Source organism: Solanum stenotomum, chromosome 12 (genome assembly GCF_019186545.1).
Source record: "Solanum stenotomum isolate F172 chromosome 12, ASM1918654v1, whole genome shotgun sequence".
Classification (NCBI taxonomy): domain Eukaryota; kingdom Viridiplantae; phylum Streptophyta; class Magnoliopsida; order Solanales; family Solanaceae; genus Solanum; species Solanum stenotomum.
The window spans coordinates 49,267,625-49,293,552 of record NC_064293.1 but is presented as its reverse complement, the minus strand read 5'-3'; the positions used below and the strand labels follow the sequence as shown (position 1 = coordinate 49,293,552).

Genomic DNA, 25,928 nt, shown 5'->3' with positions numbered 1-25,928 from the left:
TATGTTTTTTCAAAAAAAATAAAATTTACCCCCTGCCCTGTCCCCCACCCACCCCCTGGGGCCCCCTCCCTCCACCTTCCACCAACCTACCCCTAATTTTTTTTTGTTTTCCAAAAACAAAAAAAAATCAGTTTTTCAAAAAAAAAAATTACCCCAACTCCCGGGTGTCCTCCCCCCAACCTTCCACCAACCGACCCCTAAAAAACAAAAAAAAAATCTATTTCATTTCACTTATATGGGCTGGATATGGATTCTAATGTTAACCCATTTTGTTCATATTTGTATGAGCTTAAATAGATTGAAGACCATATTAACCCACTTAAGAAAATGAAAGAAAATATGAGTAATCCATTTAATTTAATATGGGCAAAATGGTTTCATTTCACTTATATGGGCTGAAATTGCCACTCCTACACTTTCTTGTATCATCACTCACCAAAAATGCAAAAATAAAATCATAAAAATGCACAACTACAGCAATTCTATTACTGTACAAAAAATGTACTGACAAAAATCTCTTAAAATTTCCATTTCTATATTTGTCCTTGCAATTATTTCCTATTTTCAGACTCTTTTAAAAGGAATTCATCACTTTTGTGTGGTCCAGTTGATGAGCTTTGCATACTTGAGGACCCAGTGGTGGTGGCATAAGATGATGATTCATCAAGTTTATAGAGTGCATTTGAGACTAAACTTCTTATACTGGATTTGACTGAACCGCCAACTAATAAGTTCGAATTTAAGAATGGTGGTTGGCATGGTTCTGGAATTTGATAGCCCTCACACGTTAGCATTTGGACAACTTCACTCATTGATGGTCTTAAAGCGACAGAAGCTTGAGTGCACAACAACCCCACTTTTAGTACCTTTGATGCCTCTTCTGGCGGAAAATCGCCTTTCAATAGAGGATCTAATGCTTCAGTTACCTGATTTGTTGTGTACAGCTTCCACACCTGAAACCAAAATGACAATATACTGAGTTATATGATAAAAATAGTTTTTTTTTACTTAACTACTAAAGTTCAATGATATTCATATAATGACCATGATAAAGAGAAATCTATAGCATTCTTACTGTTTGTAGTAGAGAGCCAGAGTCCTCTGCAAAGGCAATACTTTTTCTGCCACTAACGATTTCAAGAACAAGCACCCCATAGCTATAGACATCAGCCTTCTCTGTTAGCTGTCCTTTTACGAGGTATTCAGGAGCCATATATCCTCTGTACACCGAAAATCACAGATTAAGTTTAAGAAACGGATGAGTGTTTGTGAACTGTATTGATACGTATTTGTGAACTGTTGACTTACAATGTTCCAGCAATTCCAGTGCTGAGATGAGTTTTGTCAGTTCCAAAACACCGAGCAAGTCCAAAATCAGCAATTTTTGCTTCAAGATTTTCATCAAGAAGTACATTGGAGCTCTTGATGTCCCTATGGATGATTCTGATCTCTGAACCTCCATGAAGGAAATCAATGCCTTGTGCTGTTCCAACTATAATACGGAAACGTTCTTCCCAACTTAGAATCTTTACCTTGTCCTTATCTACAAAAAAAATTCAACACCTCAATTAGAAGTCTGCAACTGTCAAAACTTAGAAATGTATAGGTAGGAACAATGCTGTGTCAAAATCCAGGTTCAACTGTCAAGCTATTTTCCACTCTGCCCCAAACTTTGGGGCCTCACGTTTTTGTCACATTGGGTTTTACCCAAAAGACGTCTTTGACAGTTGGATTCCTTAACTTTCCCTTTTTATGTATGGAACAAGAAAGAAAGATAATTACCAAAGAGGTATTGATCTAGACTCTTATTGGTCACAAACTCGTATACGAGCAGGCTCTCGGGGCCTTCAATGCTGCAACCCAACAACTTGACAAGATTTTTGTGTTCAATTCCATGGATGAGATTAACCTCATTGAAGAAGTCATCAACCCATTGTCTTGTATTGAAAAATAGTCTCTTAACTGCAATAACATTTCCATTAGGCAGAGTCCCTTTGTATACAGAACCATTTCCTCCTTGACCTACTTTTGTTGAAGGATCAAAGTAGTTTGTTGCCTTCTCAAGATTTTCATATTTAAAATTCAAGCTCGACTTGTTGTATGAATTCGATATTTTGCCAAGATTAATGCGTGCTGCAACAATGCAACCAAAAAAATTATTATACTTCTAAGCTTACGTAGTAGTAATAAATATATCGTCATTGAACCTTAGTAACAGTAACAGTACAGTTACGAAACTATTTTATTTTGTTCAATACCTCGTTTTCGCCTTAATGATCTTTTACGAGCTGTGTACGCAGCTGAGAGAGCAAGCATGGTGAAAGCTGTCACTCCAAGAACGATAGCTACTATCACCCCTTTGCTAACCCCTGAAAATAACAGCATTTTCATTACAAAAATGCAGAAGAATAAAGTCAAAACAGGTGCACAAAAGTCAATTAATTTTGTATTCTTTTATAAATTTAATTTAAATTTTGTGTTTCTTTCGTAAAAGATTTTTCTTTTTACAAATAAAAAATCTCAAAATAAGAAATAAGATTTATGAAAAGAAGTCATCTTCCTTCCATTCATATTTGAAAATGACCATAGGGAGTAGGGACCATTTCCTTGAAAAGTTTTAGTTGTAGGTCAAGAAAGTTGGCGAAAATTTAGAAAAATTATGGCATTTTAACGTTGGATCGTAGTTAATTTTTGCCGTCAAAATAAAAGCAAAGTACCACCCCCCCTTCCCCACTCCACCCACCAAAAAATCAATAGGAAAATTTGACCAGAGGTGGATGCAGCCACATTTATTTTTGACATGGAATATACATTTTTTTGTGCGAAAATTACAAAAAAAAATAAATTAAAAAGCTTAATCTTTATATTGAGAATTTAAAAAAGAAACAATATGTTCATTTTTTAAAAAACCTTTAAAATTAAACTCATCAACTTTAAATTCAAAATAAACTTCTGAGGTTAATCAGCTAAAATAGAAAAGAAAGTGAAGCCGGGAAAATGCTCGCAAATCAAATTCACCTTGACATGCCATCGAAAATTGGTCGAAGAAATACTATCCCCTCCTCGTTTCAATGTCGTTTAAGGTTTTAGTAACTAATTATAAAAATATTAAGTAAAAAATAATAATTTACTAAATTATTACTTAATTGAAAAGTTAGTACAATTACTCACTTCTGGCATTTTTAATAGCAAGAGTAGAAATGAAGAAAGAGTTATTCTATCTTGATTTTCTAAATCCATATATACCTTAAAACTTTATTTTACACCAAAAAGAAACTTAAAATGAAATGGAAAAATACATGAATTAAAGAATAACATAGGACAATTCAGTTTGAGCATAAAAATAGAGAAATACTTACCACCGCTACTGTTCCCGGATGGATGATTGAGAAAATTTTGTGTAGAATATCTCAAATAACAGCCAGCAATCAAAGCTCTAGCATCTCTATTCGGAAAACACCCTTTGATATCTCTACTTGCTTTGTCCAAACATTTTTTACAACCACTTGTACTCACAGTTTTCCAACACTGCGCCAATCCATAAACTCCGTTCAAATTCGCCGCCGCGTAACCGCCGTTCGCCACCGCTGTCTTCGTCAATTCATCAATCAAATTTCCAGCTGATGCGTTTAACGTGGCTAATTCCTGTCCAGTAGCAACTCCAATTGAGCTGCTACAGTTCACTGTATCTTCAGCTGAATCAGTAGTTTCATTGAAAAAATTGTATTGATCGTACCGGAGAAAACATCCGTCGAGATATATTCGACCGGATTTACCAGGAAGACAACGAGGGAGTCGAGTTCGACTAGCTGCGTAGCATAGAAGACAATCCTGATGTGGTAGATCCTGATAACAATTTGCTAATGCATAAATTGAAATATTTGTTGAATTTACATAATGATTTCCCCAATTGTTATCCGTCACGCGTTGTGAAACAACTTCCATTAGTTTAACAAATTCGGGAATGATGATCGCCGGTGTTGTCCTGTTCGTGCCGCATATTAGTCCAGATTCTGAAATTCGAGGATCGGCTTCACAAATTAAAGCAAAATTCAGCAACAAAATAACTGTCCAATTTAAAAGTGGAAAATTTGAGCGGGATAAATTCATCTCAATTTTCTAGCACGATATGAGCAAGCTGCTACTGCATACGAACAAGGTTCGCTTGAAATGACGAATGGAGAAGCCGAATGAATCCTCGTTCTGCTTCTCTTTCGTCTTGCTCTATGAGATTAGTTCTAGTTAAAATGTTTTTGATGAATTAACAAGAAAACAGAAATATGGTAGTTAGAAATGGGAAGAGGAGAAGAAGCTTTCGTTAGAGGCTAAGAGAAGAATAAATGATATTTTTTGACTTGTGTTGTTCAAAAATGATTCGGACTTTACAGCCAACCATTGTCTGCTACGTTCTCTTTTTATGTGTCCCCATTTGCTAAAATTTGACCTCTTTCTACGATTACTACTATTAAAAGTCTTTATCTACTTTGTGCCTACTCTACTTTTTATAATTTTCATGGTGTAATCTGTCAAAATACTATATGTATTGTTTAATCCTTATCTGCTTACTAATATATCTAATACTACTTGTTACTTTGTTTACTCCCCATGTACCAATCTTTTCGTCAGTTTCAAAAAATGATACATTCATTTAGTAATAATTTAACTTGAAAATAATTATTTAACATTTAATAAAATGATTTATGGTGATACAAATATCTATGATTTATTTTAGATGACAAGTTTCAAATTTTTAAAATTTTATATCAAAACAAACTATCAGAACGAATGATGTATTTATTACTCAAGTCATAGTCAAGTAAATTGTTTCTTGGTTGAATGCCCTTCATAGCCCTTTAGGAAGTTTCTACCTCCCTACTAGTCACATGCGTTTGCTCCAAGTAAAACAAATAAATTACAGAATTAAGACGAAATGCCGAATGGAAAATTGACCAAAAGGAAATCAAGTATTTGATACATCACTAATGACAACTTACTTGGCTGCCAAGAGCTATAGTTGTATTTATTTTCAAAAGATGATGATGATGAAGAAAAACGATTAACACACTTTTAAAAAAGAAATGTTAGAGAAGGAAAAATGTCCAAAAGAATCAAAGTATTGGTAGTTGAGCTTTTGCTTATTCACGTGTGACCTCGATATGTTCTTTAAGAAATAATAATTAATATAAATATTTTATCATACTATTTATATTAATATACAATGTTAGATAATTTTAAAAATAAATTATTAATGTTAAAGTTAAATAAAAATTATTTATATTTTTCTAATATATTGAAATAACAAATAAAAATTAATTTGTAAAATCACAAACAAATAAAAGTGAACGACAAAAAGGAAGGAAGTACCTCACATGGCTATCAAAAGGTATGATTGTAGTTGTAAAAACATATCAAAGTCAAATACTCAAGAAGATGATGTTTGTCTAAATACACATGGTAATATTAACAAATAAAAAATAACTCCTAGATTGCACCTAGGGTCCATAGATTCCACACCTCTGTCGGATCATCAGACACAAAATTAATGCTAAGAATTTCCTATATTACATATGTTAAAAACTTATAACGCTTCATATTTATATCAAATTAATAAATATATAACGTGTTCAAGGATTTAAATTTATGTACTAATTAACTAAAACTAAACTTTGATGTAATAATTATATCTATTAAACTAAATTTTTGAAAGAATGTTTTAATATCAAACTAAATTATCAAAAATATTTAATGTATTTTTTCAATTGTCACTTAGGAGTATAATTATCAAATTGGAATTTTAAATTGCATGTACATTGAAATGTTGTAACATAAAATGAATATTACAATTTTTCAAATAATCCATCTGTGAACAAGAGTCAACTGTGGACGCAAAGAGACAAGTATAGTAGTTAAAACGACCCACGAATTTTATTTTTATTTTTTTTAAAAAAAAGACTAGAAAGGGATAAAAAGAGAAGGGAAAAATAAATAAACATAGACAAAATCAATATTATAAAAATATAAATAGTACTCTATAATAACGTTGCTTTTGCGTGTAAAGCTGCTTTTATGAGGCAATTTTTGTGTTATTTAAGTGGAGTAGTAGATACATCGTTATCGTTAATTTTTTTTCAAAATTACTTCTAAAAATCTGGAATTTCCTTGTGGGGCGAGCTACAATTTCACCAACGAATTTATTAAAATTCAATGATTATTTTGGCTAAAATCTCATATTTATATTTTAAAACTTATTATATATACATATATGAATAATTTATTAAAAAATTGATAGAATAACATTTTTTGAATCAAAATTCTAATTTCGCCTTCATTTCCTCGACTTTTGCCTCTCCTTCTGGAAGGTAAAAAGTAGAAGGACGCAATGGAATAATGGTTCTAGGAATAGCAATATATTATTAGGAAGATGAAAAGAAAGCTATTGTTTTTATTTTTTTTGTAAATACGTTTAAGTATTAATTAGTGAATTATTATATCCCCACCATCATCTTGCAGAAGTTATTGACTAACAATACATTTTTACAGGATAATTGTGGAGTAGTTGTAATTTTGACCCCCTTAGTTATTTATAATAAAATTATGATTTTGATTATTGTAATATTTTACTTAGCATTTTAGACTTTGAATTAATTCAACTACCTGTGTCTTGGTCCCTTTATTTAGAAACGTGTTATAATATTATTTTTTAAAAAATTATACAAGGCTCTAAATTGTTTTAGTACTTCACAATTTGTTAAATTTATAAAAATTTACTAGAAAATGGATCAAACTTGCACGTTTCAATTAATTAAAAATTAATTATACTTAAACGAACGTTGTATAATTAATCAATATTTTAGGAACTAAAAGAGCAAACATCCGTTTTTCATTTCTATTTTTGCTGTCAAAGTAAAATTTGTGGAGTCCTTACTCCTTACCGTATTCATCTGGCAAATGTATGAATTTTCCAAAGAAGCTTCTGTCTAATTTGTTTTGTTCCGTAAATATGACAATATCAAATTTGAACCATTCCGTCATCTAGTTTACGGAATGATTATGGATCTGAATCATTCAGACATCTAGTTTACAAAATATATAGATAATACACACTTTAAATTAAATATTATATATATATATATATATATATATATATAGTATTTAAATTAATTGGCTGAAGGGTATAGTACTTAACTATTCCAAGTCAAAATGTAGGAAAAAATAATTTATTCATAACTAATTGCTAGGTATATTTTTTTTCTTGTTCAAATACTTCTAAAAAAAAAATTCAAACAGTACTTTAGTGGTAACAAGCCAATGTTTTCATTTTTTTTTTTAATTTATGCTTATATTCATAGTTAATAAGGAAGTCTAGAAGACTTCATTGAATAATAATATTACCAAAGAGTAGTCAATTCTGAGATTTTAACTCATTGCTAGGTTGATTAAAAAGTCGTCTCCAATTGGACTTTTTGCTCATAAGTAAATGGTATTGAATGATTATCTGTCACATGTGACATCAACAATATGATATAAATGGGGATAGGAGGGATGAAAGTCATTTAACGCCATCTCTTGTTATAGCCTAAAAAATTGAAAGTATTTAAGTAGAGAGTACTGATTTTCGTTTTTATTGAATGTAACAAGAATTTGAATTAATCGATTCAGTAAACAAATGTATAAAGCAAAAACAGAATGTACAAATAAAAATGGGATCGACATGTTTAATTTATTTTGGAATCAAAGTCAAAAAAAGAATTACAGTCATTTTCAGATAAATGGCACATGCAATGAGTCTTTGAAATGACGAGTAAAAGTCAATCCCCTAATATTGAACACAAATTCTTACTTTCCTTTTTTTTTTTTGACATGTCTAGTAAAGTTTGCAAGTTGGGATAATAGTGGGGATGCTTGAAAAAATGTACAAACTAAGTGCTAATTGCTATCGAGGAAAATGTTTTTCATAAACAATAATATATGTTCTGATAACATTTTTATGTCAGCTAGCAAAAATATTGTGAGGTTGAATGGGGTGGAGAGTGGGGTTCAAGCCAAATGGGATGATGGTCAAGGAAGGAGGCAATTTGAAATGTCATTTATAGGAACTTGTTATTGGTAGATAAGTCATTTTTCTTATTTTTACGAAAAAAAATTTCGTCAATTTTTTGTTTATCGACCAAATATGAAAAAAATGAAAAATCGAAAATATTTTCACGCTATCAAACACACCCTAATAATGTGTTGGTTGAGTTTTCTGCTTGTTTTTGGTGGGTTGGTGAATATTTTGATTTATGAAACCCAACTATTGGAAATGACTTCAAAATTCAAAAACAACGGCTGTTAGATTGAAGTTAGTACTCCTATTTTTCGTCCTCTTTTCTTTTGTTTCTTTCTTCTTTCCTTTTTAATAAAAAGAGAAGGGTTGAAAACACTATTAAGCTTGACACAAATTATTAGTTTCATTCTCAAATTAGTGAAAATCTTAAAAATATCCCTCTACATAACTAACTAAATTTAGATACACCCCCGATCACTCTGGTATGACATGTAACTCTTAATAAAAAGCCGAGAGAAGTGTTGAAAATACCCCTAAGATCGGGGGTGTATTTAAGTTCAGTTAATCAAGTAAATGAGTATTTTTAAAGCTGTCAATAGTTTGGGGATGAAACTAATAATTCACACCTAATTTAGCTAGCATTTTTGTTTCTGCCAAAATTTGAAACTAGATCAATATATACGTAATAATTCTTATCTCATTTTTTTTTCGTTCTTTTCTAGAAGAAGTTTCTACATCTAATGAACGACTTTTCCTATATATAAAAATGATGTTTTGGTCCTCAAAGACCCCTCAAGTGGTTCTAAAGAAATGATATTGTTTTATGAATTATGATTACAAGGAAGAATAAGAAGAAGACTCATTGAAATTTGGAAGGGAGAATATTGAAGAATTTAATTAAAAGAAAGAAACGAAAAGCACAATGGAAGACTATTTTGAGTCTTGGAGTACACTACAAAAATCAAAATAGATAAGGAATATTAGTGGAGCATGAAAAAAGAATAGTAAAATGATATTCTGGAACGATAATGAAATGGTTAAAATTTGAGATTTCAGATTTGAGCCCTTGAGAATAAAAAATGATTATACAATACACGAATTTAAATTTAATCAAATATCGTACATTGAATTGAAAAAAAACATATTATTAGTATATTTTCATACTAATGTTTTTGGCGGTAACTAAAAATCCTCATGGTAATCAATAAAAAGTACTCTAACTACTTTTATTTAAGGGATAATAGTATTTTTGATTCCTCAATTAATGATAAATTTTGATTTTGATTCTTGTGATTTATGAGTAAGCACATCTAACCTAAAATATGTGTTTTTGGTGTCTTTAGGTAGAAATACATTGAACTATTTTTAGAAGTGAATACTTCCTTCAAATATGAAATCAAGCTTAACATAATATATCAGTGGAATGGTTGATAATTTTGAAATTTTGTGAATATTCACAAGCAAATGGGATCAAAAATGCATATTTCATGTATTGAAGATTAAATGTAATTAATCAGATATCATAATGATAAAATCAAAATTTATCAATAATTGAGTGATAAAAAATGCTAGCAACCCTTTATTCAATGATCTCTAGAATATTTAGAGTTCCACTTTTATTTAAACTAAAACTAACGTATTAAAGTTTTTCAAAAATTTAAATTTATCTCTACTTAATTTTGAACTCATTTTAATTGATATTATAAAATTGATTAACATGATATATTTAAGGGTGAAACAAGAAACAAAAATAATAATGACAATAGATGCTTAGATATCAAGACAGGTGGCATAATCAATTTACGTAAGGTAAAATTATGCGGTTAAGCAAATTTATACTACTTAATTACTCATCATAGCTATAGTTTGCTATAATTACCACTCACGACTAACATTATACATTAATTACGCGGACTGACTTCGAGTTTGTATAATTAGCCACGTTTATATATGTATAATTCGCCAGAATATACAAATACATATGTATAATACAATTATCTAACCGATATACATATATAATTCACCTCTCTCCCACTCTCTGCCCTCTCTCGCTCGCCTCTCTCCTCCCTCTCCCAATCTCGCTTGCCATATATACAAAAGCATATGTATAATATAAAATTATCTAACCTATATACATATACAATTCACCTCTCTGCCCTCTCTCGCCCGCTTCTCTCCTCCCTATAACATATAGCTGCGAATTGTAATTATCAAACTATAGCTATGGAGAATAATTGGGTTATTTTTGAGTGGCTATATGTGAAAGTTCCCCTTTAAGTAAATCCAATATTAATAGTGTATCATTTTTCTAAAAATAATTATAGCCACGTGGAGAAAAATGATCAGAAAAGGTTAAGCGTAATCATAGTATTAAACTAATCAAACTTCTTTTTCCCCTAAAATTTCAACATAGAGCAAAACGTGGACACGTTTCTCGTTTTAAAATCTCCAAATCTAGTGAGATTTGATTAGCAAAAAATTATCAATTTTGATTAATAAATTAATGTCGTGACTATAAACGCAGATAGACGCAGCTTACCTTCCATAACTATTTTAATTCAATTTCCAACTATCCATAATTTGAAAAACTTCAAAAGAACCTTTATACACATCATCTTTACATAATTATTACTAGTTCCGTCTCATATTAATTATCACATTTTCCTTTCACACGATTTTTAGAAAGTTATAAATAAGAAGTATATTTTACAAATTTACCCTTAACTCTATTTGTGCACTCAATATTGTTTACTTTCAAAACCAATATAATTTGAAAGGAAAAATATATTTTTTTAAAATTAATTCTATCTTGTTTTAGTAAATTAACAAATATTTGGGAAACAAACATTTTCAGCAATGTTGACAACTAAACGTGGGCCAATACTAGTTTGGTTTTAAAAAAATAAAGACAATAATCCTATCTAAGAAGTGAAAAATGGAAAGGAAAAAGAAAAGTATTTTGTGTGGTTTATTTTAAATGATATATATTTAACTTTAAATGGATATGATAAAGTATATTGCTTAGTTTCTGAGTATGTAATTTTATTACATGGGTAGTTTCTGTATTATTTTTTTCTTTTTGAGTTTCTTAGGTCTACTGTCTTCAGAACCGTCCAAGGTACAAGGTCTATATAATTTGTGTGGGTATATTTAGTAGATAATAAAGACCGTAGATGAAAAATGACCGCAACTCAACTCTGGTTGACAAATATAGAAGCTAAAAGTAGCTAGCGTATAGTAGTATAGTAGTCCACTTTTCATATCAGACAAGTCGAATATCACCTCTCATTTGCATTTCTCTCTTTCAAGCATAAGGTGTAAAAGTGAGTTTTTGGTATTCATACAAAAGTGTACTAATCAGGAGAAGAAATAACACATATATTAATGAGACCTAGCTATCACAACAGAAAAACATCCCCAAACCCCCTGTTGTTTGCGTAGAAAAAATTAATATGGAAAGAGCCATGAAAGAATGATTTATATTGACGTTCAACTCGCACCAAAACTGAAGCTATTTGTGACAGAGAGTCACAGGACTAAAACCGACCAGAGGTGAAGGGCTGGGAACAACCCTGTTCCGGGAGGCTACCTGATTTTAGGAGGCCTTCTGTTTTCTTTATTCTCACGATCCAACTCATAGTAACGATCTGCATGTGCTCTGAGAAATGCAGGCTCTTGAAACAAATTTCAAGCATCGGTGTCTTGTGATTCCCTGTCAATTTTCTTAGTTGACATTTTTTACAGCCTGCAGTTTTATGCTTTACTTTGGTATAATAGCGCGCCTTAAATTACTCTTCTGTCACCAAAGACAATACTGGAATCCCTTTGGTTGAAAAACTTGAGCACTTCACCCGCAGCTCATCACCTACCTCAAAGTCCCTCTTCATACCAGGCTACACCAAATAAGTAAAATTTCATTTGACTTGGAATTAGGGTCTCCAGGTGAGAAACGAAATTCTATTATGAATATCTAAAAGGGGTACGATGCATAATAGAACCTACTGGGACCATCATAATATTTGCAGGCTTTTGTGAATACTATATGGCTAAACAAGGAAAAGATGGAAAGCAAGCAATGTTCACCAATAGAAACATAAAAATAAAGCAAGGGTAATTGATAACAATAACTTGCGGAGCTAAGCGAGGACAAGATAAGAAATGATACCAAACGTTTTGACCACGACTTGCAAATAAGGGTTTCACATAAAGCAGACTTATTAATGTAGAAAGTTGAAATAACAGAGAAACTTTGAGAAAGTGAAGTCAAACATACCTCAAAACGATACATTCCCCGAATTCCACCACCCAAATCCAGCACCAAACCAAGGGCACGAATTTGATGCACTTTTGCTGTTACTCTCATACCAAGCTTTAGTTTGTTTGCACTCATAGGGGTCTCAGGCGTAGCATCATCCTTATCTGACCCAATTTGAGGATGCAGGCCTACTGGAGTATGTTTCTGCTCACTTTCATCATCACTTATTAGGTCAAGAATGGCATCCTTGCTTCTTTTCGACTTCTTCGCACTTCTAGAAGACAGTATCCTTGTCTTCTTCTCAGATTTAGAAGCACTTTGAGATCCATTATCACCTTTCAAATTCAGAGCATCACTTTTTTCCTCCTCATCACACTCTGCCGCACTTCGGATTAGAACTGCTGGTGTAGCTGACTTCAAAGTTGAATCATTAGTTTCAGGTCCCACAGTAGCACCTTGGTTTTCTAGCTCATTGGATACATCCTCAATGGCAGCCCAAACATTAACCTCTTGACTAGTAGGAGCAACAGGTTCATCAACAGAAATGTCTGTCTTAGATTTAGGTCTAGGCAGGGTGGCTTTTAATGATAAATTAATATTACCACGAACGTCCTGTCCTATACACATTAAAGAAAGTTGCTGTCCCACAGATACCACATCTGAAACTCTGGAAACCTAATAGAAAAAAAAAGACACAAATTAATCACAAAACAATAACATGGAAGGAATAGCCAGTCTAGCCTAAACCTCCATGCCTCAAACTTTGTTTCTCAAGTACAGGAAGGACAAAATTAACTATTTGACTTATGTGTTTAACATAGCTTCAGAAACTATAAATCGATGCATGATTTACACAATTTTTACATATAGACATTAGCCTTTGCTGAAAGAAAAAAATTGAGAGGAACATGGCAGACTGCAAGCAATATTCTAGTTAAATTTCAAAGTTTCAAAGAAAAATTATACACTTCCCTTGAAAGCAATGATATACTATCACAGAAGGTCATGATTATTTTCTGCAAATAGTCTCAAGCTCTATTTGCATGGTAGGGGTGAGCAATTGCAAATTAGTAAGGTAATATCGACTCCTGTAGAGTGGGTACTGATTACTATGAGTGAGCGAGTTCAAAAAAGCATTAATAAACTGCTAAGATCCTTGGCAGTACAAAGTTTTGATAGCGAGGGAGAGAGGGAGGAAAAAGAGAACCAACCGGGTCGTGTGACAATTCTGAAATATGTAAGAGGCCCTGTTGTCCACCATTAAACTCCACAAAGGCGCCGTATTCTTTAACAGATACAACAATACCTTTATATACGCCTCCAATCTCAATTTCACGTCCAATTATAAAATCAACCTGTCAGCAATAAATTGCAAGGATGGAATTGGTTGGCTCAGAAGCTTTTCAAGAACAGTGAAGCCAAAGTGAAGTGAAAAACAAGGTATAGAAACATCTATAGCACTTGAGGAACTTTCACGACAAACCTTTTTTTTATTTAATACCTAATTCACCATTCTGTCTTAGCTGTTCTCCTTACTTCAGTTACATGATTGAGCTCAATCTCTAGGAAAAATGTTACATGCTAAAACAAGAGGCAGTTTTTCTCTAAATGGAATACAGAGACAAAAGCAGTTCTTATCTAACCTACAGCAAGTAAACAGGAGGGAAACAAAAAATTACCTTCTCCTGTACTTTCTCCATCACCGACTGATTTTTGGCAATTATAGTAAGTGTTCCATCACTAACCGAGATCCGTGCACCTACATTATGAATCAGCAAGGAGAAATGAACGCAATCTTAGGAGTAACAAAGGAATCGGCTGGAGAAATTAAAAATGAAAACTACAGCCTGGAAAGAACACCATCACTAAGTGATTACATATGAAAATGCAGTGCTGTAAGACATGCATTATCTGTCTCTATGTGTGTGTATCCATTTGTTAGAGAGGTTAGAGTCCTTCCCTCATGTGTCAGCTTCTGAGGCTGAGTTGGGCTCAAGTGTCATATCTTTACAAAACTTAACAAGGCAAAGCGATAATGTGGATAAGCAATATGAAGCAAAGAAAAAACTGGTTTACAATCAGCATATTAGGAGCCAAAAACAAGTATTCCTGCAACAAGTTTGATGGGAAGAAAATTCTACTTACAAAGTCAAGAACAGTTGACATTAGAGCTACATCAATGACCATACACAAGAGAGGCACGAGGAAGAATATTATTAACCATGCCCTCATGCCAAAGATCACCCAAAGTAACCAGGTAAAAGTAACAGATAAGTCAAATGCAAACTGTTGACTGCACCTGTTTCATCTTCAATTTTCCTCTTCAAAGCACCAACAGGACCAATCAAGCGACGAAGTGCATCATTGCTGTATTTTGACGTAACTGTATTTGAAGCAGTCATCAAAAGAGACATGTTAAATGAAGCAGAACTAAGGAGTTTAGAGAAACATAAGATCAATGATTGAAGCTAATTACCTAGCCGAGGAGAATATATGTTATCCTGAATACGTGGAGCACTTATCTCACGCTCCATGTGCTCAAGGATTTGAAGCCTCCCTTTAAGTGCAGGATCTAGACTCTCACATACGATATCCAAAGGAATTCCAGCAGGTTTAATATCTAATTGTATTGCAGTTACACCATTACGGGTACCAGCAATCTTAAAATCCATGTCACCCAGATGATCCTCCAGACCCTAGAGAGTTACTTAATCAAGTAAGTAAAACTCACACCAAATTTAGAGAAAGATAGAGACCAGCCTCAGACAAAAGAAAATTAGGATATAACTTAAACCAATCAGCCAGAGGAAGAGCAGTAATATAGACTACATAAGTAGTGATGGTAAGTAAAGTTTTGAAGTTGATAACTCTTGTTTACATTATTTGCAGTTTTCAATGACATTAAAGTTTTATGAGCATATAGTTCTGGACTTATGGTGTGAAGTAAAATCTATTCATGCAAGTGCAAGTAATGCAGAAAGACAAGGTTCAGACTGGCGAAGACAAGGTTCAGACTGGGGGCTTCTCAAGTCAAACGGATGCATAAACACACAAGACCAAGCTAGAACATGAACCAAATGGAGACACACAATAGTGGACTCCACAATCTAAGTTTATACCAAAACAAAGAATAGCAGGTTTTCATATATTTGGTGAAATCCAAGAGGATATATCATATGAAAAGTCTAGAATTTCATATTACAATCATAATCATGCAAGCAAGTGTTGGCTGAATAGTAGATACACATCTTAAAGCCTAGGCCTTTAGTGACCGGATGATTTCACAACTTTAAAGCACACTTTCAAGGTGACCAAATAAATTGATCTTACTCCAACCACCAGTATAGAGCAATAGTTTATGAGTTTCCAGTTATTATCATGAAAAAAAAGATCCAAAATCCTAATATCCATTTTGAATACTGAACAAGGTAAATTTTACCACCAAGCCTACATGATATTTACCGAAACTAATTTGTTTGTTTTTTCATCCCTTTGGGGCATTCATTAAAAGATGCTTCTTTTCCCTCTTTTTTGTCCCCTTCACTGAACTTCACAGAGCTTAGACAAACATTCAAAAAGATCGAAACAACAGTCCTCACCAGAATATCAGTCAATAAACGATAATCCTTGATTTCACCAGTTGATGGGTCAACTTCACTAACAAGCCCCATCGACAGACCTGCTACATGTTCTCTTACTGGAATGCCAGAATCCATCAAAGCCATGCTACCTGCAGCAACCAAATAAACAGGAAGATGATGTTTGCATTTTGAAAGGAGAATTATAACTTACAAGCACAGACTTAGATCAGAGAAATCTTCTTAGAGATTTTTCCACTCACAATTTCATCATCAATAGTGCATAATGAAAGTGTGAAAAGTCTAACTAATATTTTCCAGATTGAACAACCTTGAGATCAAGAAAATTGAGAAATTACCTCCACAGACAGTTGCCATTGATGTCGAGCCATCAGATGCCATGACTTCAGAATTGATTCGGACTGCGTATGGAAAATCATCTTCAGGAGGTAATACAGCAAGCAGAGCCTTTTCAGCAAGAGTGCCTGTAGAAGATTAACCATCCAGTATCAAAAAAATGATCCACAAATTACCCTGGAGATGCTATAATTAGAAAAAGGTAACATGAACATAAATTTCGTAGCAAATGAACAGAAAGACCAAGAAACCCAAAAGATGATCCAAGTGGAGAGAGACTCAAAAACTAGAACCAGTTATACCAGACGATATAAATATTTATTAATCAAACATATAGAACAATGTAGGCAACCCTGACCCCTACTTTACGATATTGCATGAGAGAGAAATAAGATCTTCTCTCTTTTTCCTTTAGCCAATATTTGGTTTTTACATGAAATAAGGAAACAACAATAAAACAAGAAAAATAAGGTTAATGGGGAAAGGGAAGAGAGTACATTATCAACATTTCTCTTCTCTCGTTGCCTTGTTGGTACAAAATGGCATAAATGTTTCCACATATTGAGGTTGATTACAAGTTACAACTGCAAATTGACATTCTAGTATTAAGGTCCATTTACAGCTTTCACTAACTTCAGGAGCAGACCATATTATTATAAACCTGACAACTAAATAGCTTACCATGACCAACTTCACGCCTATTCAGGCCAGTTCGTTTGCCAACTTCATTTGTACAAAACGGTGGAAAACTATAATGCAGCATGAAACGCTTGCTTGAAGGACCGACCAGTGAATCCAGACGTTGAGCATCCCCAGGGGCTCCAAGGGTAACAGTGCAAAGGACCTGTATAAACATCTCATAAGGGATAATGAATGGCAACAAGATTGCATATTTGCATGTGATGATAACCCTAAATCATAGTACATCCTGTGTTCTTAGTGAAAAATGAATATACTGACCTGAGTATCCCCTCTTGAAAAAATTGCAGATCCATGTAATACAGGTAAATTACCAGCTTCACAGTACAAAGGCCGAACTTCGTCAAGACACCTTCCGTCCACTCTAAGCCCTTCTGAAATGATCCTTCTGCGAACAACCTGATGTTGTCAGAAACTTGAGGAGGTTAATATCACTTTGTGATATTAAAAGACTAAAACCTTAGTTTAGGATGTAAAAGGAAGCCCAAACAAATATTCCTTAAAATGCAGTAACTGAAGTATGTAAGTCTTTATTTAGAATATGTCGATGCTTGCTAATGGACTTATAAAGCCAAAAAACACTTGCAACCTACTATTAATCGATTATGAGGGAAACACGCATTATTTTGCCAAAGATCAAATGCATGAGAAAATAACCTAGAATGCCAATCATTGATCATGTGTTCCTCTGCAATCAACAGAAGGAAAAGAAGAAACAAAATATTTTCTGTTTATTAATGATGTAAAAAATAAAACCTCAAAATCAGAAGCACGATAAAACTTCAGCATCTACAAGCATACCTGCTTCCTCACTGTATCAACTGTCTTTGGTAGAATTTTTAGGCCTTCCTCATCACCTTCTTCCTCAAGAGCTCTTTTAACGTCCTGTGTGATTTTTTCTAAAGCTTCTCCACGCTCGAACTGAATAAGAATGGAAAACATAGTATTAATGAGATGAAATGAAGGTACCTGCTGCCTTTATCAATAGACCATATAACATGAATAGTGAAAAACAGTGAAGTCCTTACATTCATCTTGCAGTAAGAAAATACGTACCTTTCCATAAGTAGGGTCTGTAAAAACAGCCTCTATAGGTTCTTTGGCCAGATTCTGAATCTTTTCAAATGTTTTTTCTGATACCATAGACAGCTTATACTCTTTCTTCTGCTTACCAGCTTTAACTGCGAGTCTAATTTGAGGGTCAAGATACTTAACAGCCTGAATATTCAAAAAATCAAAATTACTGGTTTGGAGTAATGGAGCAGCAGTGACAAATTGATAGCCAGCAATGTCTCACCTCTGGATGAGCAAGTCTCAAAGCAGCTTCCAAATCCTTTTCAGAAATTTCACGAGCTTGGACGTCTATCATCAAAGTTTTATCCCTCGTACATGCATATACCAAGTTAAGATCACTGATGCTAAGCTGCATGACATCCAATAAGAAGACTTTAATCAAGGGACAGGACTGCAATTACTGGTGAACATAATTGGCATCAGTGACAACAACTAGCATAACGCACATTGGCAGTTGGAGTTGCCGAGTAGCTTTTTGTTATATTCTCTTACTATGTAGTTCTTCCTAATACTATGGAAGAGAAATAGTTTGCCTAGTATGCAAATTCTTGGAAATGTAAGCTAGTTATCCACTATTGACACCTAGCAGTGGCTACATAATCGAGAAACTACAACTTCTGCAAGAGACCCAAAGCTCCATTTCTTAAACTTAATTCAACCATCTTCTGTTAGAATGTAAACAAGTACAGCACCCAAGGATATGGCCTAAGTTCTCAAGATGCCAGGGTAGTAACTGCCACCAGAATGAAAGTCAACTTGCTGAAATTGGAAAGTATTAATGTTACAAATTTATCCTGAGGATGCCAGCTGATATAAGATATTACCTCCTCCATGCTTGGATTTACAACAAATTGACCTGAAATCCTTCCAATACGTATTACTCCAATTGGCCCACCCCAAGGAATATCTGACAACATTAGAGCAGCAGATGATGCATTAGCTGCCAATATATCTGGATCTTGTTTCCCGTCAGACGAAAGCACACTTGCCATTACCTGGGGAGAATGCGAGTCAGCAAAGCTTATTGCCGCCAAACAAACTATTACTATCAAGTTAATTGCAATAACAAGACACCAACTTACCTGCACCTCGTGGTAAAATCCAGGTGGAAAAAGTGGTCTTATGGGTCGATCAATAAGACGACCACATAAAAGTTCACGTTCTTTTGGAGCACCCTCTCTTCTCATGTATGTTGTCGGAATAACACTTTGAGCAAATTGTTTCTCTTGGTAATCAACCTAAGAGAAGAAAACACTATTAGCACTTACGACCACGACTAGATAATGAAAAAAAAGCTAACTTACGACCACGACCAGATATTGAAAAAAAAAAACTAACAAGGAAAATAGAGACGGTGCAAAAGGCATGAAACAAAAAGGAAAAAACATGGCCTCGTATACACATATATGCCTTCTGTAGCTTCCGAATTCTAGTATGCAATCTCCAACATTACATAAAAGCAACAGAAACTCTTCAAGTCTTTCCGTCTGTACTATAAAGACAGCTGTTTAACTTTTCTCAAATGAAAATGCCAAATTGCTACATGCTAGATATCTTGCCCCCCTATGTTATAGAGATTGAAGTCAATTCTATGAAAGCTAGAAAACAATGCAGATTGAATTTGTGAAAAGAGAAATCCTTCGAAGTCTGTCTTTTTACTTTTTACTTTTACATGATGTTGCATACTTTCATTGCCTTCAAGTGAGCAATATTAAGAAGAACAAATTTTTATTTAAAAAAAAAAAAAGGAATTCAGAAATGTGCTGAACATACTGTAAGAGGCAAAAAATCACGAATTGCATCGCCTTTAGATGAAGCGACAGTAGAGAGGACTTTTGTCTCTTCCATGGCTAAAATTACAGAGCCATTAGCAAACCTCGCAATCTTTCCAGTTTCTAAAGTAATTTTGCGTGATCCAATCTCAAATTCCTCAGCGAATGTCTCGAGAACCTTCGTTCCAGCAACAGGAGTATCTGTATCGGCCATTGACGGCGATGTGGACGGTGCAAAGCCAAGACGACCACTGCAGATTGTACGAAAACCAAATCTTTGCCATGTGAGAACGTACGGTAAGTTGCAGAGAAGTGGATTTATTTTGTTTCTTACAGAGGCCATTAGAGAGTTGAAAGGGACAAGTGGAAATTGAACGAAAGGAAAAAAGGCTTGTGTAGGGTTTAAGGATTTTCTCTAGTTGCTGTGGGGTTTTAGGAACCGGGGGCGAGGGTCTAGAGCAATCCCAAATTACCAATCCCACATATACTTACTTTTATATTAATGGCTCACATATATGTCTACACTTATAAAAAGAGCTCACATATATGTCTACACTTATAAAAATAGCTCACATATATCTTTTATTTAATCGAAGTGAAAAAAATAGTTTTAAAATTTATCTTTCTGGCATTTAATTTTTAAAAAAGTCATATATATAATATGATCCTTCTAACAAAGTTTAAGATATATATTATTTTTTTCATACATAAATTATTTTTTTGATTTCTTTGATTATCATTATTTGAGTTTTTTATTCTTTTTCTTTTCTTTCATTCTTTAGTGTTAAGAAAAAAAATTAAAACTAATTTTTTGTGGCTATATTATAATTTAAAACTATATTTTCAGCTATATAAGTAATTTAGTTTTTGTGTTTGTAAAAAAGATTGGGACATCTATGATAAATTTTATAAGAAAATTAGTGAAACATAAATAAATTTGACCATCAAAATAATAAATTTAAATTAGTTGTTGAAACAAAAAGTATAAAAAAAAATAAGTGTGAAGAGGAACAAAAATACCCACCCCATATGGATTATTTTTTTAAGTAGGCGTTTGGCCATGCGATACCATATCACGATATGGTTTCGTGAGATGGAATCAACGTTTGGACAAGCGATTTTACACTGATTTCATCTCATGATTCCAAATCATGAGAGGTGATACTTCTCCAAAAACCATGATATGGAATTATATGGTGATTCCATATCATGATTTGAGATATTTTAATACAATAATTGATCTATGAGTTTATATTTTGTTAAAACAACCCCACATTTATATCTACCAACCATTTGTTTCATATGTAAATAAAATTTATAATCACATAATTACTTTTTAAAATTTATTATTCTCACCGAAACATTTTGTCAAGCTTGTTAGTTTTATCAAACAAAATAAATTATTGCCAATTAAGCATCGGACCACGCGGGTTCAAATTGAGGAGGCTTTGAGTATTTTTCTAACCATCATTGCACGATCGGCAAGTGAAACTTTTTAACATTCACTTGAAACAATTAATCGGCATGTTAAAATAGTTGCCGAGGCAATTAGCAAGATGGCACCAACATTTATGCAACCAAAAAATATGACTGTTGTACATTCGAAAATTCGACATAATACTCGATTTGGCCTTGGTTTAAGGTAAAATTTCAATCACATTAATAAATTTATTTTATGGCCTTAATAAGTGCACATTTATATTTTATGTGTAAGTTAACAGTATTTAGTTACATATTTCCTATCAACTTTATTTAAAGAGATAATATTTATTTTATGACTTTGCATTGTCTTGGAAGCACAATTTTTATTACTCTTACAAACATTATTTTTATGAAGTGCATTCTATAATGCTTCCAATTTATTTTATGTTCACTAAACTAATATTGACGTATTTTTTATTTGGTAGGATTGTGTTGGTGCGATTGATGGAACATATATAGAAGGGGAGGTTCCTAAAGCGGTGCAACAAGCATATCGTAATCGCAAAGGAAGAACATCACAAAATGTTTTATGTGCTTGTGATTTTGATATGCGATTTACCTTTGTTGCTATTGGTTGGGAAGGTACTGCACGTGAGAGTAAAATACTTGAGAATGCATTTGTTGAACCAACGTCACAATTTCCATTTCCGCCACGTGGTAACTTTAAATTACATCACTATTACACAAAGTTGTCTCATTTACGTCACATGTGTTTTTAGTAATTATTTATAAAATGTTTTTTGGTAGATAAATATTATGTTGTTGATGCTGATTTTCAAAACACAAAAGGATTTTTAGCTCCATACAAAGGACTACGCTATCATTTGCAAGATTACCAAGGAAGTGAAAGAGAGCCTCAAAATGCCGAAGAACTATTTAATTATAGACATTCATCTCTGCGCAATGTGATTGAACGGACTTTTGGAGTTTGGAAAAATAGATCTAGAATAGAGAAAAGACATAAAGACACAATTAAAGTTGTCTCATATTTGCATAAAGACACCTTAACTTTCAAAGTGTCTTATCACCCCACAGAACTATTTAATATCGTTGTAATTGGGTCATTTTGACAACCCATTCCCTCATCTGGGTTGTTACCACACACATGAGGTGCGTCATTCAGTGTTTTCACTGTCATGGACCAGTTTAAAAGTGTCACGTGTTATTTTCTTTCTTTATTTTTAATTATTTAATCAACTCATGTCATCTTCCCCAATTTTAAACCTAAAAATAGCTGTTGGTAGCCCTATTTTTTTGATTTCATGTTTTTTTCCTTAGCAAGATCAACGTTGGTTCTCTCTGTTTAACGACTTCATCATCTTTCCCAAGAAAATAAGGTAGGAATTCGTTTTATCTTTTAATTTCCAATATAAAACGTTAATTTAAAATTTTTTATGGTTTAATTTCTTCTGAATTTTGTGATTAGGTTTTGATTGAAAATGTCAAGTGCAATGTTGAATCGTATTTGTAACGACGAGAAATCTTTTCTATTTCTTCAGATTTTAGGGAAAGTTGANTTTAAAGAGATAATATTTATTTTATGACTTTGCATTGTCTTGGAAGCACTATTTTTATTACTCTTACAAACATTATTTTTATGAAGTGCATTCTATAATGCTTCCAGTTTATTTTATGTTCACTAAACTAATATTGACGTATTTTTTATTTGGTAGGATTGTGTTGGTGCGATTGATGGAACATATATAGAAGGGGAGGTTCCTAAAGCGGTGCAACAAGCATATCGTAATCGCAAAGGAAGAACATCACAAAATGTTTTATGTGCTTGTGATTTTGATATGCGATTTACCTTTGTTGCTATTGGTTGGGATACTGCACGTGATAGTAAAGTACTTGAGAATGCATTTGTTGAACCAACATCACAATTTCCATTTCCGCCACATGGTAACTTTAAATTACATCCTTAGAATAAATATTATTTATTTACACAAAGTTGTCTCATTTTCATCACGTATGTTTTTAGTAATTCTTTATAAAATGTTTTTTGGTAAATAAATATTATGTTATTGATGCTGATTTCCAAAACACAAAAGGATTTTTAGCTCCATACAAAGGACCACACTATCATTTGCAAGATTACCGAGGAAGTGAAAGAGAGCCTCAAAATGCCAAAGAACTATTTAATTATAGACATTCATCTTTGCGCAATGTAATGAACGGACTTTTAGAGCTTGGAAAAATAGATTTAGAATTGAGAAAAGACATAAAGACACAATTAAAGTTGTCCCGTATTTGCATAAAGACACCTTAACTTTCAAAGTGTCTTATCACCCCACAGACTATTTAATATCGTTGTAAATGGGTCATTTTGACCCATTCCCTCGTCTGGGTTGTTACCACACACATGAGGCGCGTCATTCAGTGTTTTCACTGCCATAGACCAGTTTAAAAGTGCCACGTGTTATTTTCTTTCTTTATTATTAATTATTTAATCAATTCATGTCATCTTCCCTAATTTTAAACCCAAAAATAGCTGTTAGTAGCCCTATTTTTTTTATTTCATGTTTTTTTCCATAGCAAAATCAACGTTGGTTCTCTCTGTTTGACGACTTCACCATCTTTCCCAAGAAAATAAGGTAGGAATTCGTTTTATCTTTTAATTTCCAATATAAAACGTTAATTTAATTTTTTTATGGTTTAATTTCTTCTGAATTTTGTGATTAGGCTTTGATTGAAAATGTCAAATGCAATGTTGAATCGTATTTGTAACGACGAGAAATCTTTTCTATTTCTTCAGATTTTAGGGAAAGTTGAGAAATAAGAAAAGAAAAGGAGAAATGACTTTTCTTCAAAGAACATGATCGGGTCGGGTCGGGTCGGGTCGGATTGAATTCTATCACATGGAGTGAGCAACACGCGCCACTACATAGACGAGGAAATGGGTCAAAATGGCCCATTTACAACGATATTAAATAGTTTTGTGGGGTGATAGGACACTTTGAAAGTTAAGGTGTCTTTATGCAAATACGGGACAACTTTGATTGTGTCTTTATGTCTTTACTCTTTAGAATACTGAAACAAGGCATGAACCATTATGATATTGATACACAAGTGAAAGTTGTCATAGCTTGTGCAGTGTTACATAATTATTTGCGAGAATACCAAAGTAGTGATGAAATATTTATGGTCTATGAACATGAAGATATAGTTGCGGAGGATATTGACCAACAAATGGCTCAAAGTAACAATGTTGGTTCGTCTACTCGGTCACATGATCGAGAAATGCAAGTTCAATGTGAGGAAATTGTCCGTACTATGTGGGAGGATTATATTAAAGACTAATACACTACAATTTATGTTCAATTTTTTTTATTAAATTAAAGTTAGATGAAACAATTACTTAAGTGGAGAACAAATAACTTTGTAACAATTTATTATGCGATTTTATAATTTTTTTGTTTATTTGATAAGATTGAATAAACAATTGGGGCTATTTTAATAGTTTTACAACTTATGGATTTTTATGTTTATGAGAAAATATACAACACAAAAATTCAATATCGCATGTCCAAACAAACCTTCAATTTCACCTCATGATTCCATATCATGATACCATATCGCATGGCCAAACGGACCCTAAAAAAAATAAAAAGTAAATTTGAATTAATTTTTTTCACTTATGTTAGAGAAAAAGGGTATACATGAGTTATTTGTATAACAATATGGGTATATATGAGTCACTTTCTTAATGAATGGTGTATCAGCTCTAAATGACAAAGTTGAAGGGTATATCAAACTTTTTTTCCAAGAAATAAATATTGCAATGCCAACTACAATTTAAATAAAATTAAAGTCATAATAGATAAAAGTGGATTTTAACTTAATTTCATTTCACATTTATAACCTACCATTTTGAGTGATACACAAATAACCACCTAACGTCTATAAAATATTAAAATTAAACAAATAGACATATATTAAAATATAACTATTCAATATATGTACAACTAACCACATATATCTTACATAGATTATAAGATATACTATTTTTATAAGTTGAATATAAGATATATCATTATTAATTATTTCAAAAATCAAAACCAACAATTAAATCCAAAATCGAGTTTACATTTTAAGCAAAAATAATCAAATTTGTCTCTACACTAAAAAATTAGTAATTTTATCCCTTTTTATATCCTGATTATAATTTTACCATATTATTATCTAGTTATTTGAATTAAGTCATCCAGTTTTGTTTTTTGTTCTTGGTGTAACTCGAATACAGGAAAATTTAAAGTTATAATTAAAAACAAAAAGGTAAACTTGAATATTATTTCTCGATAGTTAACAAGTGAAATTCATAATTTTAAATTAAAGCTCAACTAAATATAAAAACAAATACAAAATAATTTACTAAACATTAGAAATATTCAATTTAGAATAACACACCTTTTTTTTCTCAATCACCCCTCCAATCAAGGAATATTTTTTTTTGATTAAAAATAACTAAATAAGTCATTATTAAAATTAATTCATCAAAATAATACCTTTAAAATTATTTTTTCTTACAAACTAGTATAAACGTATTTTTTGGGCTATATTTTATTCAAAAATCTTTAATGAAAGAAAATATAAGTTCTGACGGAGTAAACAAACATAAACGTACATGTCAATAATGTTTTATAATTCATTATTTTAAGACACGT

At 32.5% G+C, this 25,928-nt stretch overlaps 2 protein-coding genes across 2 annotated transcripts; both read right to left on the bottom strand.

The window, feature by feature from the left end:
* Positions 1-336: 336 nt before the first annotated feature.
* Positions 337-4,310, bottom strand: LOC125847553 (cysteine-rich receptor-like protein kinase 42). The gene is made up of 6 exons (XM_049527168.1): positions 3,360-4,310; positions 2,259-2,369; positions 1,783-2,133; positions 1,309-1,543; positions 1,076-1,220; positions 337-953 (listed from the first exon to the last, which is right to left on the bottom strand). Exons 1-6 carry the CDS (start codon positions 4,108-4,110, stop codon positions 552-554), a joined length of 1,995 nt encoding a protein of 664 aa, XP_049383125.1. The 5' UTR covers positions 4,111-4,310; the 3' UTR covers positions 337-551.
* Positions 4,311-11,321: 7,011 nt separating this feature from the next.
* Positions 11,322-20,192, bottom strand: LOC125847549 (polyribonucleotide nucleotidyltransferase 2, mitochondrial). Its single transcript, XM_049527161.1, has 16 exons — positions 19,784-20,192; positions 19,093-19,248; positions 18,835-19,005; positions 18,234-18,359; positions 17,993-18,154; positions 17,738-17,857; positions 17,198-17,335; positions 16,919-17,081; positions 16,240-16,365; positions 15,902-16,032; positions 14,779-14,998; positions 14,602-14,685; positions 13,982-14,061; positions 13,514-13,657; positions 12,321-12,977; positions 11,322-11,940 (listed from the first exon to the last, which is right to left on the bottom strand). Exons 1-16 carry the CDS (start codon positions 20,123-20,125, stop codon positions 11,836-11,838), a joined length of 2,925 nt encoding a protein of 974 aa, XP_049383118.1. The 5' UTR covers positions 20,126-20,192; the 3' UTR covers positions 11,322-11,835.
* Positions 20,193-25,928: the final 5,736 nt, after the last annotated feature.